The following is a 27,672-nucleotide window of genomic DNA, read 5'->3' on the forward strand; positions in this document are numbered from 1 at the left end:
CCTCCGTTTCGTAAGCCCAAAAATGTGAACACTACTCTGTCATGCTTAGAATCGAAAGGAGCCCACATATAGTTCTGTTTGTTTTCACAGTTTATTCTGAATACATCACAATTAACACTACACAGTAAAAACGACTACTGAAATAAAACACACTTAAGTGATTAAATGCCAATAGGGCAAATTACTACCTTCATTATACTACTACTACTACTACTACTACTACTACAGGGTGCTACTATCAGAAGTGTGCCTGATGCATGTGTAGATTACCATGAATGGTGTGCCTGGTAAAACTATCAGCGCGCATTACCGTTCAGAAAAAATATGAGACAGCAATTTTGCACCTAACACATAACCATGTTAAAACTCCACTGCCAAATCTGCACTCCCTCCATCCTCTAGAAAAGGTACAAATACTACTGCACATTCTATACATCACTACTGGCTTACTTTGCAAATGATAAAAGCTTTGAACAACATGTGGGTACCCGCATGAATACAATTCCACTCAAATCTATAAACAATGGATACTTAATGCAAGTCTAATCTACCAATCTATACCAGACTGAATTTTAAAATTATCGAAACTTTACCCAGTCATGTTGACAAAGCTAGAAGAGGCACAGTATGAAAATATAATAAGGTCTCTTCAAATACAGCTACTTTCCATCTATGTGCATCTTTGTGAATACATCATCGCATTATCAACAGCAAAAACTATTAACATAATTAAACATGGCATAGAGTTTTCCCATGAACCCAAAGATCACAAGGAAAAGAGGTGTAATTCTTACTTGTCTGGGGAGGAAGGTGGTGTTAGGGCAACCGAACTCAGAGCAGCGTCACTGCCTGTCCCCACTTCCTTCACCTCTTTTTCGATAACAGGCAAAGGAGGAGAGACCAGGACTGGGAACGGAGCCTGACTAGTCTGCTGTTGCTGCGGCTGAAGCACTTCCACAGGAGGGGGCAGTTTAGGAATTGGGGAGGTGGGAGACGCAGCACGCGGAGAGGTATTAACACTGTCTTTCTCTTTTGTGCTGGTATTGGTACTCGTGCTCTTGGGCTTTGCAGTACCTTTCACCACATCAGAGAGTCTGCAACAAAGATACACTCAAGTTGCACAGAACATTTACAACACAACACATGGAATTAAGGAGTATGACAATACATAACAGTCCAGTCTGTAACGTACAAAACATTGAACAAATTATTCTCCAAAGTAACAATTATTTAAAATCATTCTTTACCATATGAATTTCTACTAAACAGAAAAGATGATGACTAGCAAATATGGGAGAGTGCTACTAAAAAAACCTAATCACATACAAACTTTACAGTACATGAATATATACACTGAATACATAACAAAAACAATTCCGTACTTAGGTGCATTGCAGTAATTAAAATAAGAGAGAACCACGTTAACAATTTCAATTTCTTTCTTCCTATTTCATGAGAGTCCACTTTGTAAAATATTTTCTATTTGGTATGAGGCTCTAGCTCTGACCACATGGTAGATGAAAGTGCTCCCGTGAATGTGTGTATTAGTTACCTTTTATTTACTTAATTTTAAGACTTTTTTTTTTTGCTAGTTGTTTTACGTTGCACCGACACAGATAGGTCTTACAGCAACGATGGGACAGGAAAGGGCTAGGAGTGGGAAGGAAGCGGCTGTGGCCTTAATTAAGGTACAGCCCCAGCATTTGCCTGGTGTGAAAATGGGAAACCACAGAAAACCATTTTCAGGGCTGCCGACAGTGGGGTTCGAACCTACTATCTTCCGAATACTGGATACTGGCTGCACTTAAGCGACTGCAGCTATCGAGCCCTCGTGTGCTAGGATGGCAAAACTATGGCAACCATGAATGAGTTAGCTGGAAAATTTATAATGTCCAATAACGGACCATTTATATTGGTATTAAGATGCAGGCCTTTTGATTTGACTCCCGGAAGCTACCTGCGCGTCGTAATGAGGATGAAATGGTGATGAAGACTACACACCCAGCCCTCGTGCCAGCGAATATTAATATTAAAATTCCCAACCCTGCTGGGAATCGAACCCAGGACCCCTGTGACCAAAGGCTAGCACGCTAACCATTTAGCCATGGAGCCGGACTTTGATTTTCAGAGACGCCAAACAAAACATACTAGGTATGCCTTAAAAAATTGGAGACACCGAACATACGAAATTAAACATTATGATAATAAAACACATTACCGCTACACCTGTAGACATCCACAAATGCACCAAACTTTCATGTTATTTTTAATTTTATCCTTTCCGTCGTGGAACTTTTGGCAATATCCCGGCAATAGCATACCTAACCTAAACAATGTGGTCTCTCTTATCTCATTTACAACTGTTTAGATAAATCCTGATGTGATTAATGTAGAGAACAAACACGAAATATACTTTAAGATAAGGGTCTGGCTTTCAACAGCTGCAGTTAACAGAAGAATGCTTTCAGTCACTATGTATTACATTCGGAAATACAACTCGTAACATAAACTAGTTATCAGCTGGTGGTTTGGCATGGTTCTTACAGCATGGCTTTCTTCGGAAGGAGTGGCTTCTGCTATACATACACCAACTGGGAATATCAGAGACCATCTCCAGAAACCATTCAGGAATAGATTCACACTGTCTGGACTCTTGACGAGATGGTAGTGAAGATGACGTCACTTGGAACGACAACACGTCAGTAACAGTGAAGTTGGTGGCGCAAGAATTCAAATGAAAGCAATGATCCACATAGCATGGGCACGTGCTACCCCTGGGAAAGTCAATTTCATTCTTTTACTTTAAAGGTAAATCGAATTTTATAGCATATAAGACAGTGTTTACTCTTTGGTTTTGTTAAATCTAGGTAGGTGCCTTAATAGGCCTGGAGCTTGTAATTTTGTTGAATAGTCTCCTGGGAAGTAATTGTGTCAAGATGCTCATCCTACTAGTGTAAAAATGGGGAGATCCATCTCAATCCTTGACTGTTGGTTGAAAGGAGCAGCAGTGCTCATGTAAAATTTGTAATTACAGAGTTTCAAGCTCACATTGTTAAATTATTGTTATCTGATTATTCTAGACCTCTCTAAAAGAGGATGGTTGCCTAGTTGTACTTCGTCTTAAAACAATCACACCACCTCAACTTCTCTAAAACTGTTACAAGCTTACGAGCTAAACTCTTGTACCTGATTGTTATTTTCTAACCCTGTTTAAAATTGGAAAAGAAACTAAAGATATAAGGAAGAAATATACATTTTAAAGTTTTAAATCAATCTTCCGTCTTTTATATATCCACCCATTCAGGCCCGCACCTTCTTTCACCTCTGCGTTCCACGGTATCGCTGGAACACTTGCAGTTAGAGAACAGATCAAGAACGAATCCACGAAGAACTTTGTAAAGTAGAGAGATTTGTTTTGTGAGTCTATAACAAAGAGAAATCCTTCAGTATAAAGTCAACACATACCGAGAGAATGTAAAACAAGACATGAATGACTGATTAAATAATACAACTGGAAAACGAGGAAGCTGTATGAAAACTGTGATCAATACCTGTATAGGAGCATGCACACCGAAATAAGAAGATATGGTTGGCAAATTAGAAATGGTTCACAGAAAGATGCTTAGAGATTGAAGAATTAATATCAAGAATGACAATTTTAGTATCCGTAAGAGAGTCAAGGAACTAACTGGAATCAATAAGATGAGAAAAGGAAGTGTATTCCTTGAAAAAAGTACATCCTTCCTCCCATTGAGCAAAAACTTGAGAAATTAAAAGAATGCATAAAAGAACCATCTGAGGACGACGTGAAAGAACTTTACACTGGTGAAGATTCTGTTGTCCAAAATGGCCTAGATATAACAAGAGAAGTAGTAGTAGTACTAGCTACACAGTTGTCAAGAAGCAATTAAAGCACCTGGTCGGGCATCAACCAACTGACAGATTGAAACTAGTCTATGAAAACCATTAGATGTCCTTGTACACATGAATAATTCAATCTACTGTACAACACAGGAGTCACCCCTCATGAATGGTTACAGTCTATATTTGTCCCACTGCCACAAAAAGCCAATGCCCATCGATGAAGTGATCATAAAATATTTAGTCCCGTGTGCCACACTCGAGGAACATTCCTAAAAATTAACCACCAAATGATACTCAGAAAATTAGAATAGCATATCAGTGAAACAATTTGGTTTCAGAAATGCCCTAAGAAAAAGACAAGATTGGTTTACCTTTAATGTGCTTGCACAGAGAAGTTTAGATGCCAATCAGCCAGTTTATGTCTGCTTTTTTGGATTACAATAAAGCATTCAACCGAGTTTGTCACGATTGCTTCATTCAAACGCCCATGAAGAAGAACTTTGACATGAAGGACATTAGAATCATCAGCTATATTTATTACGATCAGATAGATGTAATAAAAGGGTAGGGAGTTACCTGGAGAAGTTGTAATATTACATGGCTTTAGACAGGGTTGTGTTTTTTCTCCCCTGCTTAATCTATACCTCACAGGAAATTATACAAACAGCTCTAGCGGAAGAAATAGCAGGAATTAAAATCATCCACAACTTATTTGGATGAGACACACTGCTGTTGGCAGAAATTCTAGATTCACAAGAACTGTCAGTCATGAAAGCAAGCAACCAAAGGAGCTTAACTCTCAATGTGAGCAAGATATGTTTTATGGTAATGGTAGTATCTCGAATGCTACACGAAGAGAGCTTGGTGGTCAATAGAGGGAGTACAGAGAGTGACAAACTAGAAGTATTTAGGAACAACTGAACATAGTCACATTGACTGTACTGAGAAAATGAAGTCCAGGATTGGCCATGCAAGAAATGCATTCAATGAACTGGGTGGTGTGTTCTGCAGCAGAGACCTTAGCTTACCAGGTGAATGCATAAGATTTACCAGTTTTTGTGGTAAAGAAAACAATTTATAAGGGAAATTCATGTTTTGTTTATTGAAAATATTGGCCATTGGCTTCTACACACTTCATCCATCTTTCAGGTAAGTTCTGAATACCATGCCAGAAAACTGTTTGTCTTTTGCAGCAAACCATTCGTTGAGCCATTTTTCAACTTCCTTGCTCTGCAAGCACATGCCCCATTGATGTGACGAGGTGATAGATGGTGCTAGGTCGGGGGAGTTCTGTGAGTAATATATAAGTAATAATAATAACAACAACAACGTAAACGTTTCCACCTTTTCAATACTAAAATATATTCACAAAATAAATTACACGGTACTAGTTTCGACCCATCTAGGGGTCATCATCAGCCGTATTGAAGCAAAGATCACTTTTGGCGAAATAACATTTTCTTAGGATTTCGCCAAAAGTGATCTTTGCTTCAATACGGCTGATGATGACCCCTAGATGGGTGGAAACTAGTACCGTGTAATTTATAATTTTTTGAATATATTTTAGTATTGAAAAGGTGGAAACGTTTACGTTGTTATTATTATTACTTATATATTATTCTCAGTTCAATACGGGCCAAAAACATGAAATTCATAACCATTAATGAGTACTGCGAGTGCGGAAGGATGTCCATCCAAGCGATTTCAAGGAGTCTTTCACTGGTTTTGCTGTGTGAGACAGCGCATTGTCGTGTAACAATCATTTTGCCATGTCTTCTGGCCCACCTTCCAGTCGTCTTTCGATCAACGCGCGATTTACATTAATAATTTGTTGGCGACAGCAATGTGCATTAACGGTTTCGCCAGGCTTCTAGAGTTCATAATACACTATACCGCTACCAGAGCGCTGGTCTTTCACACTGAAATCACCACGTTTAAATTGTCTCTCATGTTCTAATCAATGGAGCGTCTTCACCATAGGTTTCTACCAGCAGACAATGATTTTCCACAGTCTTTTTCTTTTGATTAAAAAAGAAATGCCGCGATTGATATTTTTCAGGCACAAACACCGACATGATCACTGAACAATATAACGTAGATGCTAGTGTTTGGCGGAATCAACTTGTGTTTGTTGGTAGGTTAATGCCACAAGAACAAACTGACTTATGAGCTAAATTCATGTGTTCGCTGGCACCACCTCTTAGAAAAACCGGAAATGACTTGTGCATTCACATAGAATATGCAAAAATGAAGATTTTAGAGGTGCTATGCCTCTTCTCTTCCAATTAGAAGCCGTAAACGTACAACAAACCCTGATAATTGGAAGAGGGCACTTCAGAAGAAAAAGAGACTTTCTGATGAAGAGTATAAAACTAGATCTGGCAACACAGTCACCGCAAAAGTCTTTAGTGATAAACAGTAAAAGTGTGCAAAAAAATGTAACGACAATATCAGCATATGAGAAGGGAAACCCTTTTTAACTCATTTTTACAGTTTAACTAATCAGAATGAGCAAAACATATTTCTCAATGGGTGTATCAAATCAAGAAGTATTGTGCAACATCGACCTACTGATCAGTCTAGATGTCCAACCCACACTTTTTATTTTTTCTTTGAATTAAGAACAATGATATTCAGGTTTGTAAAACATACTTTAGACAAACCTTTCAAGTGTCTGATGCCTGAATTCATAATTGCAGCACTGAAATGTCGTATGGCATTTAGTGCCGGGATATCCAAGGACGGGTTCGGCTCACCAGATGCAGGTCTTTTTAATCGACTCCCGTAGACGACCTGCGTGTCGTGATGATGATGGAATGATGAAGACAACACATACACCCAGCCCCCGTGCCATTGGAATTAACGAATTAAGGTTAAAATTCCCAACCCGGCCGGGAATCAAACCCGGGACCCTCTGAACTGAAGGCCAGTATGCTGACCGTTCAGCCGAGACGGACATTGCAGCATTAAGGATGATGTATGCTGTATGATAGATGGAAGGGAAAAGTCAACCCCAGAAAATGAAGTTGACATTTCTGATGTTGTAAATAACAAACTCATTTCCTGCTTACTTCAGCCACTACACGAGAGCACACAACTCTGCACCCCGACCTTATTATAAAGAAAATGTACGATTTGTGTGTTGTGGTGAAAACCAAAAGGCTGCTGTTAAAGAAAAAAATACTCCCATGTATTTTCGACTAACTTCAATCTGCATTTTAAGCCGCCACTTAAAGACACATGCCAAATGTGCGACAGTTTCCAAAATAGACTTTTACTGACAAATGAAGATGAAAGGCAAGTCATAGAAACTGAGAAGGAGTTGCATCTGAGAAAGGCGCAAAAGGCCAGAGAATGTTTAAAAGAAGATCAGGGCAGATGTTACACGGATTACTATGTGGTAACGCTTCATCTACAGAAAGCTTTGGCTTTCCCGAAACTGTCAACACCTGTAGCTTATTATAAACGTAACATGTATGTCTACAATTTCGGTGTTCATGTTTTTAATGACAACAAAGCTTACATGTATGTATGGCCTGAAACTGAGTGTTCGAGAGGTTTGCAGGAAATAAGCTCTTGTCTAACAAAACATCTGACTGTCCATGGCAAGAATGCCAAGCATATTGTCATCTACTCTGACTCATGCAGAGGTGAAAACCACAACATCAAAGTTCTTCTCGCTCTTATGAAGTACCTGAAAAAGCACAGCAGTAACACAAGATATTGACTTAAAGTTCCTTGTGCTAGGACATAGTTACCTTCCAAATGATTCAGATTTTTGTTTTATTAAGAAAAGAGCAAAAACTTGTAGCCACATCTATTCTATATCCTCACAGAAATGAACCATGAAAACTTTTATTCAACGGAAAACTCAGAAAAGTGTATCACCAACAGGAAACACAGTATCGAAGGTGAACCAGTTAAATGGCTAACAATGCGATGGATCAGGATTGAAAAGGCTGAACCATTCCCCATCAAATTTAAAACTACTTTCCTCACAGAAATGCCCTTTGGAAAAATTAATATCCAGAAGGAAAATGGAAATGGATGCCCCTTAGAAAGCCTAGATAATGTTTCACAAGATCTTTTTTATAGCACATCCAGACCGACCTCCATGGCAAAAAAGAAGGATGTAATGGACCTCTTGAAGTATATACCTCCTAGGCACCACTATTATAAAAACATGAAGACTGCAAGAGATGAACCTGTCAATGACGACGACTGCATCATGCAGAACAGAGGCAACAAATAACGTATTTGTATTTCAGGCACTTTTTATTTTATTTTATTACTTACAATAATACTAGTGCCTATTTTATTACTTACAATAATACTAGTGCCTTGTTCATGTAAAAGGGTTTTATTTGTGCACATTTTTTTAAATAAAATGACTTGTATACAAACCACTCAGAATACTGTGTCAAAACTTTCTGTTGGCAAAGTGATTAACTCCACAGAAAGTGGCTTATTTAGGGGGGACAGAGACAATGAAATGTTTTTTATATATTTATAAAGGGCTGAAAACAAACCTTAATTATAACAATATAAACGAGTGTATTTTTTTCTATTTTGTTTTACGTCGCACCGACACAGATATGTCTTATGGCGACGATGGGAGAGGAAAGGCCTAGGAAGTGGAAGGAAGCGGCCGTGGCCTTAATTAAGGTACAGCCCTGGAATTTGCCTGGTGTGAAAATGGGAAACCACGGAAAACCATCTTCAGGGCTGCCGACAGTGGGGCTCGAACCCACTATCTCCCGATTACTGGATACTGGCCGCACTTAAGCGACCGCAGCTATCGAGCTCGGTGAGTGTATTGTTAATATGCTGAAAAATATATCGAGTTCTTTAAGGTTCAATAACTTCAACTGTTTGTATTGAACATTTGTATTTGATAGGGTTAGTCGGCTTGGCTTCTGAACGCCTCAACTGTGGGTAGCAGTGCAAGATGCGTTGGTGCAAATCACTCCGGAACGATTCCAACACCTTGAAAGAGTCGATGCCTCACCGTACTGCTGCTGTTTTGATGGCTCACGGACGAGGAACTCTTTCTTAACATCACATTCAGTGTCTTCCCATGACTTTTGGCCACTCAGTGTACCGTCAAACGGGGCAATTTCGGACACGGAGGTGGTTTCGGACAGTATGGTAGATTTGCCGTATTTAGTCGCATAGCGATGAGCCGCCGGTGCTTTGTACTTCCGCGCGCGTTTTAGTTTGACCTTGAGGTTATGTTTCCCGCGTTCTGCGCTTTTTACTACGAATCGACTTCATACTTTGGAAAATTTCCCGTGTGCAATGACACTGTTGAAAGTTCATGCATTATCATTAAGCGGATACTTTCGATTGTCGCGGTCGGAAGGAATGCATTATAACTATGGTTCTTAGTGAGATCAACTGACTGAAGTGTTTATAAACGATTGCTGTGGAATTTTGGTGTGATTTAGTGAAAAATGGTGTTTTATGCACATTTTACTGAAAATTGAAAGCAGTCTGGGTGATTTCGGACAATGCCTAGAAATTATGAGAGGCAGAAAGAAGCTGCTTCGAGGGGTAACTACGAAACAAAATTATCAGAAAAAGCCGTAAGTGATATTAAAAGTGGCAAGTTGTCTTACAGGAAAGCATTTGATTTCTATGGTATGCCTTGGTCCACCCTACAAAATAACGTGCGGAATGTACATCCAAAAAAATGAGAAGACGACCAATGCTAAATGAAGAAAATGCTCAAGGAAGCTTGTCACCCACCGGCCATGCTCCAACCCAACAACCTGCTACTTCCCGCCGTTACCGCAAATAAAATGTTCTTCCTGGGAAGTTGATTTTTGGCAGTGACTTCCGTCGAGATGAAAGCAGTGCAGAAACAAGAGATGGTGATGGCAGTAGCACTGAAAATGAATGCGATGAAGTACACAATGAATGTAATTACGTTCTGGTGTTACAAAAAGAGGCTTTCCTTGTTGCAGATTATAAATACAAGTTGAGGAACAAAGAGCATACAGGCAGTATTTTGGCCTGGCCTGAAATATTCGTTCAAGGTATGTGGATGTCAAATACTTCCGCCCGTATAAAAACAGCAGAACAAGTATTTGGGTTCCCTAACAACCCTGCTGAGGATACAATAGCTAAAGAACAAATTTCGAAAATACTTTCAGTCCAAGTTGAGAAGAGAGGAATGTTCATTTTCAAAGAAAACGTATTTTAGATTTATAGGCCGTGACAACTACATGTTCACTGTATCGACCGTTTTTTGCTCTGAGATTTGTATCGTTTGTAAGAAAATTTATTAAGATTTCTCAGTAGGATCTCTGTACAGTTTATAACTATTAATATTTCAATTTAGACCGGAAAAGTTTACATTTACCTAGTCAGAAAAAAAAGATCGATCAGTAACACATTACGTTTATCATTACAATGATTTTAACCAGCTAGTCATATTTTGGACACCCTCAGAACACTTTAAATATCACAAAACTAAAGCAAAAAGAATGAAGAATTGAAATAAAGGACTATTTATGTCCGAAATCACCTAATACGCTTTGAAACTTCGGACAGCGGTTTAAAATGCATGTGCGTTTTTGTTTTCTCAGGAAAACCTGCGTTGGCGTATATTTTTCATCTGTAGGGTATTGCATTAATTGGATATATCCCTCATTATTAGGATGATAAACAATACAATTTAAGATTCCATTCGTGAGTTAAGACGAAAATAACCTCAAAACCGTCCGAAATTACCCCGTTTGACGGTATATAAAAAAATATAAATACACGAGAGAAGAGTTGCAGTATCATGGCATCAGAGAATAAAGTACAAAGTTCAATTATCTACCATATGCATTAACTTAGCCTGCTCATAACCTAGGATCACGATATATGACGTATATATAATATCGTCTCATGCATCTGAAAGGGAAAAAAAATTCACTATATACAAAACTGCATTGTAAATGGTAAACAAATATAGAATGGTTCATAAGCCCTTTGTCAATTGCCAAACTGAGGTAACCTCAAAGTACTTATGCAAAATATGAATGAAGTGTTTCTTAACCTAGAGTACATGAAATACTACTGTATTTACTTGTGCACTAGAACCCCCCCGGGCGTTTAGAGATGAAGAAAATGAAAAAAATCTTGAATAGAAGACCCCCCCACTAAAGGTAATTCGTTGGAGAAGAACAACGATTCTGTTTCGAAGCGGGTAAAAGTCTTATTGCAGCTCTGATGACAGCACAAATTTGCTAATAGTTTCGTCCGTACGATCCACACAATGAAAACGCGCATCAAAGTCATGCGGTACATCAGTGTTTCATAGTTAAATGTACACCTCTGTAGCGTACGCCTACTGCAGCTCTGAAGACATCGCACAAATAGACGAATAGTTCTGTGTTCAACCCGTGCATTGCATGGTTGCATCAGCATGCTTAAAGTCATTGTTTAGTAATTAAGAATGTCCGCCAGTGTAATGGTTAGCACAATTATCTACTGTTCTCGGGAGCACGAGTTTGATTCTCAGTACCGCAATGCTGGAGATTTACGAACGGCAGGAAGGTTGATATGCTGTAAAAATTGTATACTCCCCTCCGCTGGGGGGGCGTCTAAAAAGAGGTGCACCACCTCGGGGTGAGGAAACAAGTTTACTTTAGTTGAAAAATATTCACAGTTGTTGCTATTAATATAGCAGGCGAGATCATGTAGTGAGCGCTATTGTTTAATATCTCGTAACTCGGCCAATGTAGGTATTTTTTTCAGAGAAGTAAGTTCAAAACATGATAAAAACTATCCAATTATAACGATTGATTTACTCTCTAACGTACCTAACAAATAATAACAATAATGATTTTATATCCCCACTTCTAACAATTTTAGGAGACTTCGAACAAAACATACTAGGTATGCTTTAAGAAAATGGAGACAATGAACGTAAGAAATTAAACATTATGATAATAAAACCCATTACCGCCACATCTGTAGATATCCACAAATGCGGCAAACTTTCTGCTTATTTCTTTTTATCCTTTCCATCGTGGAACTTTTGGCAATATCCAGGCGATAGCGTACCTAACCTGAACAATACAGACTCTCTTATCTCATTTACAGCTGTTTACGTAAATCCTGATGTGATAAAGAGAAGAAGATACTGCTATTTGTAGATGATCATGTGATCTGGGGGAAGAACAGCAAAGAAGTACAACTAGAATTGCAGAATGAGAAAGTACAAAAAATTTAAGATGTGGAAGTGCTTATTATGGAAGATCTGAACTCATAGGTCTGAAACAAGAGACAAGGAAAGGAAGAAGTCATTGGACCTTATGGATACGGGAAAAAGAATCGTGAAGGAGAGGAACTAGTGAACTTCTGTGAAAGGAATGGACTGATAGTGGGGAGTACATGGTTTCGAAGGAAAAACAGCAGGAAATGAAGAGATGTGGTTGGTAATTGACTACTTTTTGGTGGAAAGGACAAATCCCAGGAAGTTGATGGATGTGAGAGCTTTGCCAGGAAAGCATTTGATGGGGACCATAGAGTTGTGGTGGCAAGATTATGGTTGGTAAAAATGGAAAAACTAAGAGATATAAGAGAAAGTAAAATAAAAGTATGGAAAATGAAAGTCAAAAATGTTCAGAAAGGTTTCCAGGAGAGATTAAGCAACAAATCCCAATTACTGAAAAGTAAAATGTAGAAGAGGAGTGGGCCAATTTTAAAAAGGCATTTGTTAGTGCAGCAGAGTGTGCTTGCGGCAGGACATCTTCGAGAGTGAAAGAAAAGGAGACACTATAGTGGAACGAGGAAGTGAGGAAAGTGGTGAAAGAAAAGACAGCCTGGCGAAAATGGAACCAAGATCAAAGAGAAGAAGGCAAAAGGAAGTATTTCAACAGCAAACAGATGTAAGAAGGTGGTAGGAGAAGAAAAGAAAAAAAGAGTTTGAAAGAATTTACACAAAAAATGGAAGAGGATGTAAGTGGCAGTAAAAGGATGCTGTATGGACTTATAAGAAGTAAGAGGACGAGTTATCACAAATATAGTGAAAAAGGAAGATGGAGAATTGTTAACACACCCACCCAGCTATTGAAGGTGAACAACTGTACAGGGGAGATAGAAACAATACTGTGCAAAGACTCAACAAAAGAGGATGGTATAACAATGCTGGAGGTGGAGATAGCGGTATAAAAGATGAAGATGGGAAATGCTAGAGGGATGGATGAAATCAGTGATAAAAGGCTGCTAGACCTGTTGGTACGCAATGGTTATACCATGTGGAAACACAAATGTATACCAGAAGACTGGAAAAAAGAGATAATACCAGTGTTTAAGAAAGGGGACAAGAAAGTTTGTGGTAACTATAGAGGAATCACATTTATATTGCAGGTAGTTAAAATACTAGAAAGAATATTAGAAAGAAGAATGAGAATAAATATTGAAGGATAATTACAAGAGGAACAATATGGCTTCAGGAGTGGGAGATGTAGAGTGGTCCCAATCTTTAGCGTAAGATAGCTGATGGAAGACAACTGGGAATACGGAAAGGATCTGGTCATGACTTTCATAGATATAGAAAAGGCATATGATAGTGACCCCAGACAGAAGGTTTGGGAAACCATGTTTAAAATGAGACTGAATTATCATGGTCATGGACAAAATTGTAAAGGAAACAAAGAAAGCCTGTGGAGATAAAGAGAAGAAGATACTGCTATTTGTAGATGATCATGTGATCTGGGGGAAGAACAGCAAAGAAGTACAACAACTAGATGTACTGAACAAAAAAATTGAGAAGCATGGCATGAAAATCAGTACAGATAAAAGCAAGACTATGGTGATGTCGAGAGGGAAAGCGCACTGTGAAAATTGGAAGTCAGCGTCTGGAAATTATGGACAGCTTTAAATAGCTACGACATGGAGATTAGCAGGAGAGTACAGCAGGGCAATGCATTCTACCAAAGTGTAAGAGCACTTGCTTGGAGCAAAGAAGTACCAAGGTAAAGTAAAGAGATAATGTACAAAATGTACCTTGTACCCAGCTGAGACTTGGACTTTGACTAGCTGGCACGAGAGTAGAATTCAAGCCAGTGAGATGAAATTCCTAAGAAATATGATAGGAAAGAGAGTGAGAACTGATGATGTTAGGAAGGAAGTTGGGATAGGAGAGCTAAATGACAATTGACTAAGGTGGTTTGGACATGTAAAGAAGATGGAGGAGAATAGAATTACAAGACAGAGCTGGAGGCAAAGAGCGAGGGGAAGAGAGAAAGAGGAGGACTTAGAATAACGTGAATTGAATCTGTGAAGAGCAGCATAAGAAGCCGAAATTTAGACTCGGAGAAGATCTGGAAGGAAAGAGGAAGATGGAGAACTGCCACAAATACCCTGACCTGGCCCGGCAGGAGCTGGATAAGGGGAAATAATTATGACAAAACTGATATCCTTGATACAAGATTAAAATTCATAATTTTACATATTGCATTAAAATTCCAAGACTTTTCTCACACATTAAATCACACAAACATTTTCCAGTTTTGCAGCAACCTCGTAATAATGATTTCTGCAGAGGCTATGCTTAAAATGAAGTGAGTCATACTGACATGCTACAGTATTTACGCACATACGAAGTAGCACTCTTGCAACAGACCAGCCTATTAAAAAATATGGGCATGCATGGAAAAACAATTCAGTTGCAAGATGAATAGTACAATAGTACAATACAAATTTCTACAGTTCTACATAGAATTTGAAATCTTGGTCACAGTATCATAAAATTATAAATTAGCAAAAATGTTTTACCTGTTTTCCCAATGGGAATTTGATGTATCCACTGGCACAGGTTCTACAGGGACTACAGTTTTGGTAGCAACTGCAGTAGTACAATCCAAGCCAGGTAGAGGTGGGAATGCAGTGGCTTCCAAATCAAATTGTGCTCCTCGAGCATTTGGTCCTATAGCTTCCCTAGCAACAGGTTGTGGGCTTCCACCACAAGTAGAAGGTTTTGTATTTCCCACCACAGCTGATGTCCTACCAGCACTGGCAACTTCATCTTCCTTCCTCCTACGCCGATGCCTGACAAAACATTAACATTTGTTTTGATTTATACTTTCATGGTACAGAATAACAGACGTGAAAATTATTAATTCTGTGCCACGTAAAATGAGGCAACTCCAAGGAAACTGAACACTTTGCTTTGCTCTGCCTTGCCAGAAACACCTATCATAGTTCACTTTATATTCTGGTATTATGGTTTAATTTATAGTTTTAAGTGAAAATACAACTGGGCAGCAAGGTTTACTTCTGAGGAAGCAGAGGAAGTCTTTGAAAAAAGTGTAGTTTCCTGGCAGTTGTCTTGCTTCCAATGATATTCCCCACTCAAAAGGGTATGAAGTACATATATTTTATAATTTATTCAGACAATTGTAAAAAACTTTATAACTTACGTTTATGTAAATATACAAAGAAAAGTGCAAATGAGCTAAGGAATTTCACATGTCCTTCCCCTTCACTTTTGCAATAATAGGGTATACTATGTGGCTGGAAGTCTCCACACACTCCTTGTGGTTCTTTCCAAAGATGCCAGCCATGCAACTAAGAGCATGGAGCACCTCCTTTTGCCCCTATTAAGTACTCAATCTTAGCGGAATGCTTTCCACTAGCTTCTCGCCGGGCTGAGTGGTTCAGACTGTTCGGGTGCTGGCCTTCTGTCCCCAACTTGGCAGGTTCGATACTGGCTCAGTCTGGTGGTATCTGAAGGTGCTCGAATACGTCAGCCTCATGTTAGTAGACTTACTGGCACGTAAAAGAACTGCAGTGGGACTAAATTCCGGCAGCTTGGCATCTTTGAAAACCATAGAAGTCATTAATGGAATGTGAAGCAAGTAATATTACTAGTATTTTTTCCGATTAAAGGTGTTTTTGATTCTGTTCTTCCCTAAGCACAGTAAATAACTGTTCCCAGGTCGTTGGGGGAATATACCTGGCACGCAACCCACGCTGTTATTCATGGCCGGGGCTTTGAGCAGGTCAGTCCAATACATCCACCAGATTTTCTTCAAACTACAATTGAAGGCCATTCCTTGTGGACAGGAGCAGTAACATACCGATACAGAGGAAACCCAACTTCACAGTTACCACACTGTGGAAAGCATGCTATTGTACCAAATGTTTTCATAAATGAACAGAACTAATTGCCCCAGCCCTAAACAGGAAAAACAGCCCCAGCACCAAATTTCCCTATCAAAACATCACACTAAGATAAATAATGTTCGGAATACATCCTCCAAGTCCACACGTGCCTTCTGAGTGTTGCAGCATATACAGTGACTACACAGTGACTAATCAACGCATAAAACCTTCCACTGTTCCAAAGGCCAACGACCATTATTTTCACCATTGTAAGCAACATTGTGCATTCGTTCATGTGATCAATGACTTCCAGGCAGCAGCACAAACTTGATAACATAGTCCTATTGCCTCTCAATGGATCATTCTGTCACTGACCGCAGTACCTGACCTGCAATGGAAGTCTTCAGCAATATTGACAAGGATGTCTGATGATGGATTCGTATGGTACAGTATGCTTCAAAATTCGGCGATCCCGATCAGTCTATCTTTTAGGTCTAGCCGGATGACTTTTGGGTTCGGTGTTTCCCGGATGCTTCCACTTCACAGGCACATGTAACTTCTGTGAAATATCTCCGACTGAATAACTGAACGCGTGGGACCTTAAAATCATGCTCCATTTGAAACTTCTCAGTTCTGTACGTTAACGCTCTGTGCCTGCAATTGTACATGCTAAGATGAAGTGTCACACAGAGCGCAATCAGCGGGGTGTCCTGGTAACTGTTAGCTACAGGGTGCACCTGTGTTCTCTAAATTTTGTGTGTGCGAAAGAGAGAGAGAGCGGGGGGGGCATGACATCACTGAATAGATCATTCTAAGGTGAATACCAGCCTCGAGGTATTTGAAATAAATAAAGCAGCAACGTGTTAATGTTCACATTACATTTACTTAACCCATTGATGCCGACCTCCATAAGTCTTCTTCTTCTTCACATGCTACCGACCACCATGCGCGGTAGACCTAACTTCATTTTTTTCTAGCTTGTAAAGTTTTAACTCTACCTTCCTTATACGTATGAATCAGCCCAAATCAGAGTTCCTTTATTTCTTTCTAAAGAGTTAAAAATAATCTAACCTCTTTTAGCTTGAGACCATAGAGGCTTAAATTTCTGCTGCATTCTAGTGGATGCACGTTTCATTACAGGACGTTCCCTTTCGTAGATGGATAGTATAAACCGCCATCTTTTCACTGGTATGAATGTTAACATCATCTGGTGAGAATTTCTATAATTCTCTCAATGCCACTGTCACCTCTGAAGACTTAGGAATTGACTTGCTGTCACTTTGAAATGCGATATTGCATGGCAGAGAAGTATGACATGGCACAGTTTGAATGAAAGTGAAGTAAGTAAGTTTTAATAAATCGGACAATAACAGCATTACAAGACCCTCCGTGGCTCAGATGGCAGCGCGTCGATATCTCACAGCTGGATACCGTGGTTCAAATCCCAGTCCCTCCATGTGAGATTTGTGCTAGACTAAGCAGAGGCGGGACAGGTTTTTCTTTGGGTACTTGGGTTTTCCCTGTTGGGAGTGGCGACCCCATTGTTAATAACAGCCTGTATATGGTTCATTCATTACATCCCTGACCTGGTCAATGACTGAACAACCAGGTTGTAGGTTTTCATTTTCAACAGCATTACACCAGACTGAATTGAGTGAAAGCAACAGTGGACACACAATATACAGAACTGGAGGGCATGGCGCATGCAGCCAAGTAATGGACAACAAAACACGCCAAAGTAGACGCCCTCATTCTAATGAACTAAATCGTCCCATTAACCTGGGATTTGTGCTAAATGAATTGTTCCCAGTTCTGCTGCTCAAAGTTCTTGAGACAACAATTACCCTAGTTTTCACTGAATTGTGAAACAACCCGTGCAAATGCAAGAACGCTACTTTCATTTAGTATAAAATGTGGAAGGTCTCTTCTCCATTACTAGCCTATAAGGTAAATACAAAGTCAATGAATGTAAACTACGTTCTTTTGAGTCTACTGCAAAACTGTTGTAACAGTGAATTTTTAAGATCTTCTTAAAAAGAGATTTTCTTAGTGCTTACATCTGAAATCACCTGCGTCCGCTGGGTAAAGCGATACTCTAATGTTCCCCGTCGCTGAGGGGTTAAGAAAAATATCTGGGACATTATCATGTGTTAATCTGACAATGCAAGGTCAGGGCAAAATGGAGCATCAGAACCTCATGTAAAATATTTTGAAAATTATAAGCAGGGGGAGAAAAAAAAAAAAATCATATAATGTGGAACATCAGTAAAGAAGTAGCAAACTCTCACTCTGTACTAAATTACTGCTTAGGTTAATAAAACTAATGCCTGTTATTTAAGCAAGTATGTTTTTGCATTATTACTCCTCAGTAGTATAGTGTCAATTGGCAAGTTTTGTCGTGAATTTAAAATTTCTTCTAGACCATTGCTTTAAAAAAAGCTATTCTCTCCGAGCTAGTATTATACATACAAGAATTTCCACTCCATTATCATGAATGTGAATTGCACAGCCTCTAATTAGTCCAAGAACAGGAAAAATGTGCGAACATATGGGAGGGCTTAAAATGTGTCATCTGTTATATTATTTTGTTTTATTATGTTATACATTATGCAAAATGGTAGAATCATATCAAATGCTAAGTTCCATTCGGAATTTTAAATTTAACTGCTGGAAAGCACAATTGGAATGTTGAATTTGCTAGGCATGCTGCCTAGACAGCACCACTAGGAAGGTCTGCAACTCAGTAACTCAGGCCATATGATTATTATTAGCTCCAGGTCTTCTTTGGCTACGGCATACATTCGATGTTGTTTTACTTACTTTGCTTCTCTGTTTGCAGAATGACACAACCACCATCCTGCATTATTCAAAGATGCTGTCCATAGGATAGCTCTTAAACAATATCCTTTCAGTCACAGTTATTACAGGTTATTTTATCTGCTCACCAGATTGTTTCTAGTGGTAAATGTTTTAACCCCTTTGCCTTGTATGACATGGCTGGTCCACAACATTTTTGGAGGTTCAGTTAACCCTGCAAGTGCCTCTGATGTTTAATGTTCTATGAATAGCCAAGGAAAGTGGCTGCCCTAGCTATGTGTTTGATATTGTCCTCAGCATTAACTTACCTAAGTCAAGCAGCTAAATTCACACAACTTTCATTTCACTATACTTTGAAGTAGTGAATATGACTGCATTGAAAGTACTTTACATACAGAGTCAGATATAATTCAAAGTGATAATGAACAATGTGCACATGATAATTTAAGTTAGGTTGACAGCACAAAGTAATAGATTACGTTGGAGAGATTTAACGCAGGCATAAACTACCCAAAATGTGTGAGGAAAGACACAGGTGGATGGATGCGACTGGCAAGGAAAACGGTCCATTCATTCCTTCACCAGAAACTACGAAGTGTCAAATTCGTTACAATTGTCCTCCATCGGGACACACTGTATTTTTAGGTTGTATGTTCGCAATTATTATGCGGGAAGCAAACGATTACATTAGGGAACAGTTGTCCAATCCCAATAGAGAAAGATGGGTAGACATTAGGTGGTCTGACACTGATGAAGGTGAGGTAAAAGTTCCTATAGTTCTTTTCATTCCAGTATCTCACATTCGCAAGCCGTTTCAATTGTACTGTTCTGGTTCCGTTACACAAGTGCAATATTATCGTGATCTCACCAGAAAGCTGCATTCACTTCCACTGTTCAATCCTTTGGTTGAGGGGAGATTTTGCCCACTCAGGAACAGTCAGGAAGATGCTTCAATACCAACAATGTCCAACATTGTGCAATGAAGTCTAGATATTAGAATCATTCCATATTGACGGTTTTCACTATACAAAGGAAACATTTTAATGGAACCTCCTATTCAATACATAATTCCATCATTAGATGGAATAATAAAATTCAAACATGTTTCGACTCGTTTGAGCCATCTTCAGTGAAATAAGGGGGGTGTTAAAGTTATTTACATAATACAAGCTAAAAATGTGCAAAAAACATAAGGAACAAATGAAAAACAAAAGAGACATGACGGAAATAAAAAAAACAATACAATATATAACATTTCCATCATTAGATGGAGCAATAAATAACTCTAGACAAATACAGTAAAAAAGAAAAGGTTAATATACATACAGTGCCGGAAAAAAAAAAGTTGAGGACCACCTAATAAAATATGTTTTTTTTTTCATAATTCAACCTATTATTAAGGCAAAAAGCACATCGAAAGAGTAAATGCTTCAAGTTCCACCAGAAAACTGTTTCACATGATATCTGCCAAGGACGAAATAAAGACTCTGTTCATGTGAATTTATTCCATGGCTCAAACATGTTTGAATTTTATTATTCCATCTAATGATGGAATTATGTATTGAATAGGAGGTTCCATTAAAATTTTTCCTTTGTATAGTGAAAACCGTCAATATGGAAAAAATATACATAAAAATGACATATTAAAGGAAAGGTGAAAAAGTAACAAGTTTAAGACCGAAAGCACATTCATTGATTTCTAGGGGGGGGTCTTAAACTTCTTTCCAGCACTGTAATTGAATCTAAAAAGTGTGTTAAACCTAAGAAGAAAAGAAATAAAAATAGATGATACAGACTAAAATGAACAGTTCTCTGGTGGAACTTGAAGCATTTACTCTTTCGATGTGCCTTTTGCCTTTGGCATGAGATCGAACTGAAGACACCCCCATACTGCTAATATCAAAACTAGTCCTACACAAAGAGCAATACCCTTTAACTTTATCACTTTCCACTCTCTGAAGCCAATTCCAATCTGAATTTATTGTTCCGTCCAACCAGTCATCTTTGAAAGAAGTCTTTCCTCTTATTTTACTCACTGTCTCTGGTAAACAAGTGCAACACCAATGTAAGTAAAAAAAATAAATGCCGGGCTGAGCGGCAGGTTTGATTCTGGCTCAGTCCGGTGGTATTTGAAGGTACTCAAATACGTCAGCCTCGTGTCTGTAGATTTACTGGCACGTAAAAGAACTCCTGTGGGACAAAATTTCGGCACCTCGGCATCTCCGAAAACCGTAAGAGAGTAGTTAGTGGGACGTAAAGCAAATAACATTATTATATTATTATAAATAAATAAGTAAATAACAATGGATGAATTATATTAAATGCATCATATAGGCTACTTGAAGTATAGCATATGATAATATTTGTTCCGGTACATTTTATAATTTTGTCAGCATATGGTTCAAAATTCCAGTATATTTCCAGTACCCATATTAAATTCCAGTATCAGTAGACAACCTGACAAGTTAGTTACATTATTTACACCATCACATGCACATCTCCATTCTAATTTAATAGTAAGTGCTTTGCTTTCTTTAGCAAGTCAATAGAATGCATTTGCATAACATGCTTCAAAAGTTCTGGTCTTCAAAATTGAAATGGCTTATAGAGTTCCATTGGACATCAATGATCTGTACTGTTCTTAATCAAGACAAAAATTTGTTCAAACTGCATTCATTCAAAGCATTGTCTCTTGTTTTGTATAAAAGGGAAAATGAAACAACAGGAAACTTCTCCAAAGAGAAAGTAAGAGAAGAAACCTGTGCTACTTCAATGGCATCAAATTTAGCAGCCTGTGCATGTCTTAGCACATCGTTCTTAGAAGGGAACGTAGTCGCAGGCTGCATAGAAAGTTTCTGATTGACGAGAAAAAAAAGATATTTGTCTTCATCTTGTAGCGTCTTAACGAAGTTTGAGGTTTGAATACCAATTATCAATACTTCTTCATCCTTTTGATTCTGGATTGGGTGACACTGGACATCAAGCAATGACAACCATATAACTACATTTGGCTTCACAAACTTGGCGAGCATCTGTTTCAAGATCCATCATTAATTCAAACGATACATGGATTTGTGGGTAAGCAATCTGAAGGACTGCATTGATCTTATCAATTGATTGTATACTAACATCTAAAAAAAGTACAAAATGCCTTGTTTAAGTCACAGGAAAGAAACATTAAGAACTTTTCTTCACGAGATGTAATGGGATTCATGTTTCTGCGAACAGGTGAGTCACATTTGTAAGAACATGCAATTAACTTGGCAGAAAATGAGGAGAAGGAAGAGGAGGGAGGATCACAAACTCTTCATTTGTTTGTCATCAGATCTACTGTGTCCTTTGGCAATAGTACAAAAAGATAAATTGGAAAACATATTTGAAGCACACACTACCACCTCATCCTTAAAAATGAAAGAAGTGGATCCCACTGATCTAATAATTTGCCTAAACACGTGGCTATGGATAAATACCTTGTGCACACATGCTTCAGCAACTTCTTTTTTCTTTTCCACGCTTACTTTGAAATTTCTCAAGGTGTTCTTTTCTTTTGGCATACTTCTCTAAGTACGGCAATTGAAAATATCAGCAAGAATCTCATCAATTCTAACTGGTAAAGGTGCAGCAGCTTCTTCAGCTGCTAAGTTAATTAGATGGCAGCTGCAACCAATAAAAAAAAATATCCTGATGAGCTTCTTTCAAACTGCCAGAACTCCATTTTTCTGTCCAATCATAACAGAAGCATTGTCAGAAGAGAATGCCAGGCAGTTCTTAATTAGCCTTTACTTCATTTTAACTGCGAATATAGATGCTTTCCTATTTTGTGCCCTGCGGAATCCCCTTCCTAACACTGATCAGGATCTCACAGTTCTACAGGTTCTTAATAAAGGTACTTTGTTTGACATCACTGAGAGCTGTTTCATTTACCTGGATCAATACTTTAATGCTGGTTTAAATCTCAATGATATTTCTGAGAAACCAAAAGTATTGTTTGATTTTTTGATAGCATTTTTCAGACTCAGAAAAGCTTCCAAAAGCAAATCAGTCTTTCAAAGCATACAGAAAATGTTCTCACGCCACGCCCTCTCACCGTTACGCCCTACATAATTCCCCTCTCTCTTCCCTACTTCCTTCATTGTCATTAACTCTAAGCCCCTCCTTTTCCTCCCCACTTTTCTCACATATCCTGCTATCTACCCTCAATACCTCCCCTGATCAACTTCTCCCCCGTCCCCTCCAACACAGGTACATTGGTCACGGTGTCTTTCGGCTCTCACAAGGGAATATCGGCAATGGGTAAGTCGCCGATCGCAATGAAACTTGGAAAACACATTGATGTACACGTACAAATGATGTCGGCATCAATTTTGGTTGCCAACATTCATTAGGGCGTTCATTGCGACTTTTCAAATTCCGCGCGATCAGCGATGAATACCTGCTGGCCAATGCTAAGCTGGCACACTGTGTATCTGGAGACACGCCTCTGCACCTCCTCCCCTCACCGCTCCAATTGGTTCGCCACCGCACATTCCCCTTCTCCCCGCGCTTGCCAGCTGCTTAGCTGTTCAACGGGACCGACTGCTTCTTTTCGTACTGTCATTATTGGAATCCTTTAAATTACGTTCCGTTTCACACATAATGATAATAAATAACATACATTAATATACCCATATTTTACACAAATGTTATATTTTCATTCCTGCTAATTCCGGTGAGTTGTCACATTCGTGGGTACAACTCCGAGTTAAGTACCACAGAAACGTTGGATGGGGTACCACGTCCTACCTATGCTTAAATTATTCTTTACTTCTAAAACGCCTTAAAGATGTCGATAGTGTCCTTTAGAGTAGACATACATATGGAATTAATTAAATTAAATCACCCACCACTAAATAAATCTCCCACCTTCAAACAACGTTAAATACCTTTTTATGTAAATAAATTACGTGCCCGGGTAGAGGATCTCAATTAATGTAATGAGATTCGGTACCTCGGGATATCAAAATCTGGTTATAGGTCCAGATCATCTTTTTATGACCCCTTCCCCTCACCCTTTTTGTGAACGCTACCGGTTGTGTCATTACGAAACATCGTGGACGACAACAACAACAATTATAAACTCCGAGTTTGAAACTAATGGTATTTTCCGTATTGCGTACTATGGTATAATGAATAGGCCTATAGGTAGAATGTTTTTATTTGTGCTTGTACTGAACGATTTATTTATGTTTTGCAGCGACAGGCACAACACATTTCAATTGCAGCAATGGTTGTCGAATATAAATTAATTTAATGCATAGGCAACTTCGATATGAGTATGACATGGAATGTAGTAAAGTTTGACGTAATAAGAAAAGCCTTGAAACATAAAAAAGATGTGCATTTATATATGCAGTAGATATACAGTAATCACAGGCAGACCTGTTGTCTTACTGTACCGGTACTTGTGTGTTATAGCTGATGAAGTTCTATGTATTCAACAAGTACCGATATTAAAGTATCACACTACAGTCTTCTGGGTATAATGGCAGTTACATACGCAAAAAGTTAAATGGGTATTGTACGAACTGGAACAACAAAAAACAATTACAAGGCAACACAATAAATGACTCCGTAACAATTACATCGGGCAAACTCCCCGTCAATAACTGATAGTAAACAAAAACAATCTTTGGTCTATTCGAAACATTAAAAAATAGTGAAAAAAAAACTGAAACAAATCACAATTAACAACAGGCACCGTACTTTTTTTTGCTAATTGCTTTACATCGCACGGACACAGATAGGTCTTATGGCGACGATGGGATAGGATAAGCCTAGGATTTGGAAGGAAGCACCCATGGCCTTAATTAAGGTACAACCCCAGCATTTGCCTGGTGTGAAAATGGGAAACCACGGAAAACCATCTTCAGGGCTGCGGACAGTGGGATTCGAACCCACTATCCCCCGGATGCAAGCTCACAGCCGCGCGCCTCTAACCGCAAGGCCAACTCGCCCGGTGCAAACTTTTTCATAAACATTTCAGAAAACGTAAAATGACTAATACAATGTGGAAATCGCAAAGGAGAGATATGAGGAAGGCTGATAGAGTATGCGAAGTGTAGCACCGGTTCTCTTCGACAGCTAAGTGACCGGCAAGCGCGGGGAGAAGGATACGTGTGGCGGCGAACCAATTGCAGCGGGGAGGGGAGGAGGTGCAGAGGCGTGTCTCCAGATACGCAGTGTGCCAGCTTAGCATTGGCCAGCAGGTATTCACCGCTGATCACACGGAATTTGAAATGTCGCAACTTTTAAGCCCCAAAGTTAACGCCCTAATGAATGTTGGCACCCAAAATTGATGCCGACATCATTTTTACGTGTACCTCAATGTGTTTTCCAAGTTTCATTGCGATCGGCGATTTACCCATTGCCGATGTTTCCTTGTCAGTGTCTTCTCTAAACGTCTGATCACACATCACGCACGCTGCCAGAGGGGAGTCTCATATTCACGTTAATTCTTAAGACAGGACCTTATCTTTTTTTCAAGAGCCTTTCTTAACATTACCCTTTTTCTTTATCTGCTTCAGGTCCCATTTTGAACCGAGAACATAGTTTAGCACCCTGGAAAACATGATGTCCTCATTTTCATGTAAAAATTTGTTATAGAATACTTAGCAGACCGAATCCAGCCACAATTTTCTTAAGTTAGAGAAGACATGCATTTTACTGCGAAAAACAGAGTTTGAAGTTCCTTCATGTTCTCTTTAGTTCTATAATTTGTTATGCCTTAAGATTGGTTAAGCTATTTTAACGACCGATCCTTTTCAACCAAGGGTGAAAATGTTTCCTTAATATTTGTACCATTTACTTCAAAACTCAGTGAATGTTCATCAAGAATATATTCTTATGAAAAAGGAAATATGGTGTTGGACTTTCAAGATAGCGATATATAAGTCATTGTCCTCGGCTCATTGTTAATCCGGTCACATGTCATTCAACGTTTTTAGATTCAGAGAACTCTTGTCGAGAGGACGTTTACACAAAGCTTTAAGATAATTGGGGCTATATTTTTAGGTTAATGTTAAAAGTTAACGTTCACAACTCATGTTTTTAATCTAGTCATTCCTCATTTGTAAGATTGCATTGCTTTTGTAACCCTTTCATTCTATGATTTTCTAATTTTGTGGCTGAAGATGATGCACACCAGCATCAAAACTGGTCCTGAGAATAATAAAATTTTATAATTCATTTTATAACATTGTATAGTATTGCATAAGTGGAAGTTTCTTCTTGCCATTAGATTCTCGGTTCAATACGGAATTAATATGAAGTTTTTAAACTTCAATTATAATACTTTCTCGAGCAGCACCATATAAAGTAACCACTATGTGATACAACTTGGAATCGGTATAATTACTTCCATCTGTCGACAAAGAAAATGGACTACTTTGTAAACAAGCAACTATGCCCTGTGTTGCAGTACGCGCCATTTCATTTAGGACACATATTTTTGTGCAAGCACAACCATACTTGTTTGCTATTTCCGAAGTAGAACATCTTTCTGAACAAAGCTCCGGCATGATCAGCTGTAATGTTGTGCTCCACTAAGAAAGAAGTAACCAAACACTCAGCTTTTATTATATTGTAAACATTATCTTCAGCTTTGGCAAAAAAAACTACTTAGTAATTTTCTCCCAAGATTTCAAACTACCAAGATGTTGAACACACTTTACACGATTAGTCAGGTCATTTTTGCTGGCATGTGCTAAGTTAATATCAAAGAGCACACGGTACAAAACGCAAATTTGTCACCTTTTCTCGATTTCAGTATAAATGATAAACTCAAAGAATAGTTTTCCCTAAAGATCTGATGAATGCTTTATCCTAGATTTACTCACGATTACCTATAAATAACGAACATAAGATAAAATAAGCAACAAAGATAATTCACTCGAATCCACAACTACATAACCTTAGCTTCACAACACGTGGCAATAAATCTCAAGCAAATTAAGCAACAAACATAATTGACACGTTTTTTTTGTTACTACGACACAACCTATGCTTTGTAATTCGAGATGAAGAACAAAAGAATTATTTTTTATTCAGACAGAGCCAAATTACAGGTCATTAATCTCACTGTTTGACTGTATTGAAATTCAATATATTTAAAAAAAAATTACATCAATTTATTGAAGACCACCTATTCAATACTTGAAAGTGTTTAAAATTATGATAACCATTCTGTTAAGGTTGTAATGGTACACTTTTACCTGTCATCGCAGGCATCATCAGCCATAAATTGAAGACTTCGGGGAGAAAATAGTGATAACCCTCATTTTGTAAGTTCTGAGATATAATGAAATTAATTTTCAAAACAATATTTACTGCTAACATTTTTGATCTTTGAAACATATTACTCATGTCAGTGGTACATGCAGTCCTCCTTTATAACATCCCAGAGAACAAATGCATAAAAAGCCAGTATTATAGGGAATTAGAGTATATTAAACACTGAATGTGCCTATCAATTTGAGGGTTATAATTATTTACATGCAATGCGGGTAACGTAGTGAACAATTTACAATACAAGGAAACATCTATACAAAATATACTAAAATATGCACAGAAAGAAACAAGTTAGTAACACAATTATAATAATAAAATACTTTTGAGTAATGACAGGTAAGTAGTCTTTCTCACTCTCAACTGGACTCCTCTAACTTTCATCATCCTCCTTATCAATGAACATTTCTGTACTGTTTGTACCACTGCACTTCAAACCACCATCAAATTCATAGTCTACTGCTGTTACCCATTGAAGCACTTTCCTTACAGCCCTAAGAAATGAAGAAAAATTCTGAATGTAGACTGATGTTTAATAAAATGAACTAAGTTAAAGAAAAATAA

At 38.4% G+C, this 27,672-nt stretch overlaps 1 protein-coding gene across 9 annotated transcripts in view; it reads right to left on the bottom strand.

Annotated features, from left to right (window-relative positions):
- The window catches only part of Larp4B (La-related protein 4B), a 965,589-nt gene that overhangs the window by 42,127 nt on the left and 895,790 nt on the right, over positions 1–27,672 (bottom strand). For 8 of the 9 annotated variants that reach the window (XM_067147303.2, XM_067147309.2, XM_067147301.2 and 5 more), the window contains 2 exons: positions 14,641–14,913; positions 795–1,094 (listed from right to left, as the gene is read on the bottom strand). In XM_067147303.2, the coding sequence (XP_067003404.1) occupies positions 795–1,094; positions 14,641–14,913 (573 nt within the window). The remainder of the gene's footprint in view (positions 1–794; positions 1,095–14,640; positions 14,914–27,672) is intronic. The other variant, XM_067147307.2, reaches the window with a different exon arrangement.

This window comes from Anabrus simplex, chromosome 5 (assembly GCF_040414725.1).
Source record: "Anabrus simplex isolate iqAnaSimp1 chromosome 5, ASM4041472v1, whole genome shotgun sequence".
In the NCBI taxonomy this organism is placed as follows: Eukaryota; Metazoa; Arthropoda; class Insecta; order Orthoptera; family Tettigoniidae; genus Anabrus; species Anabrus simplex.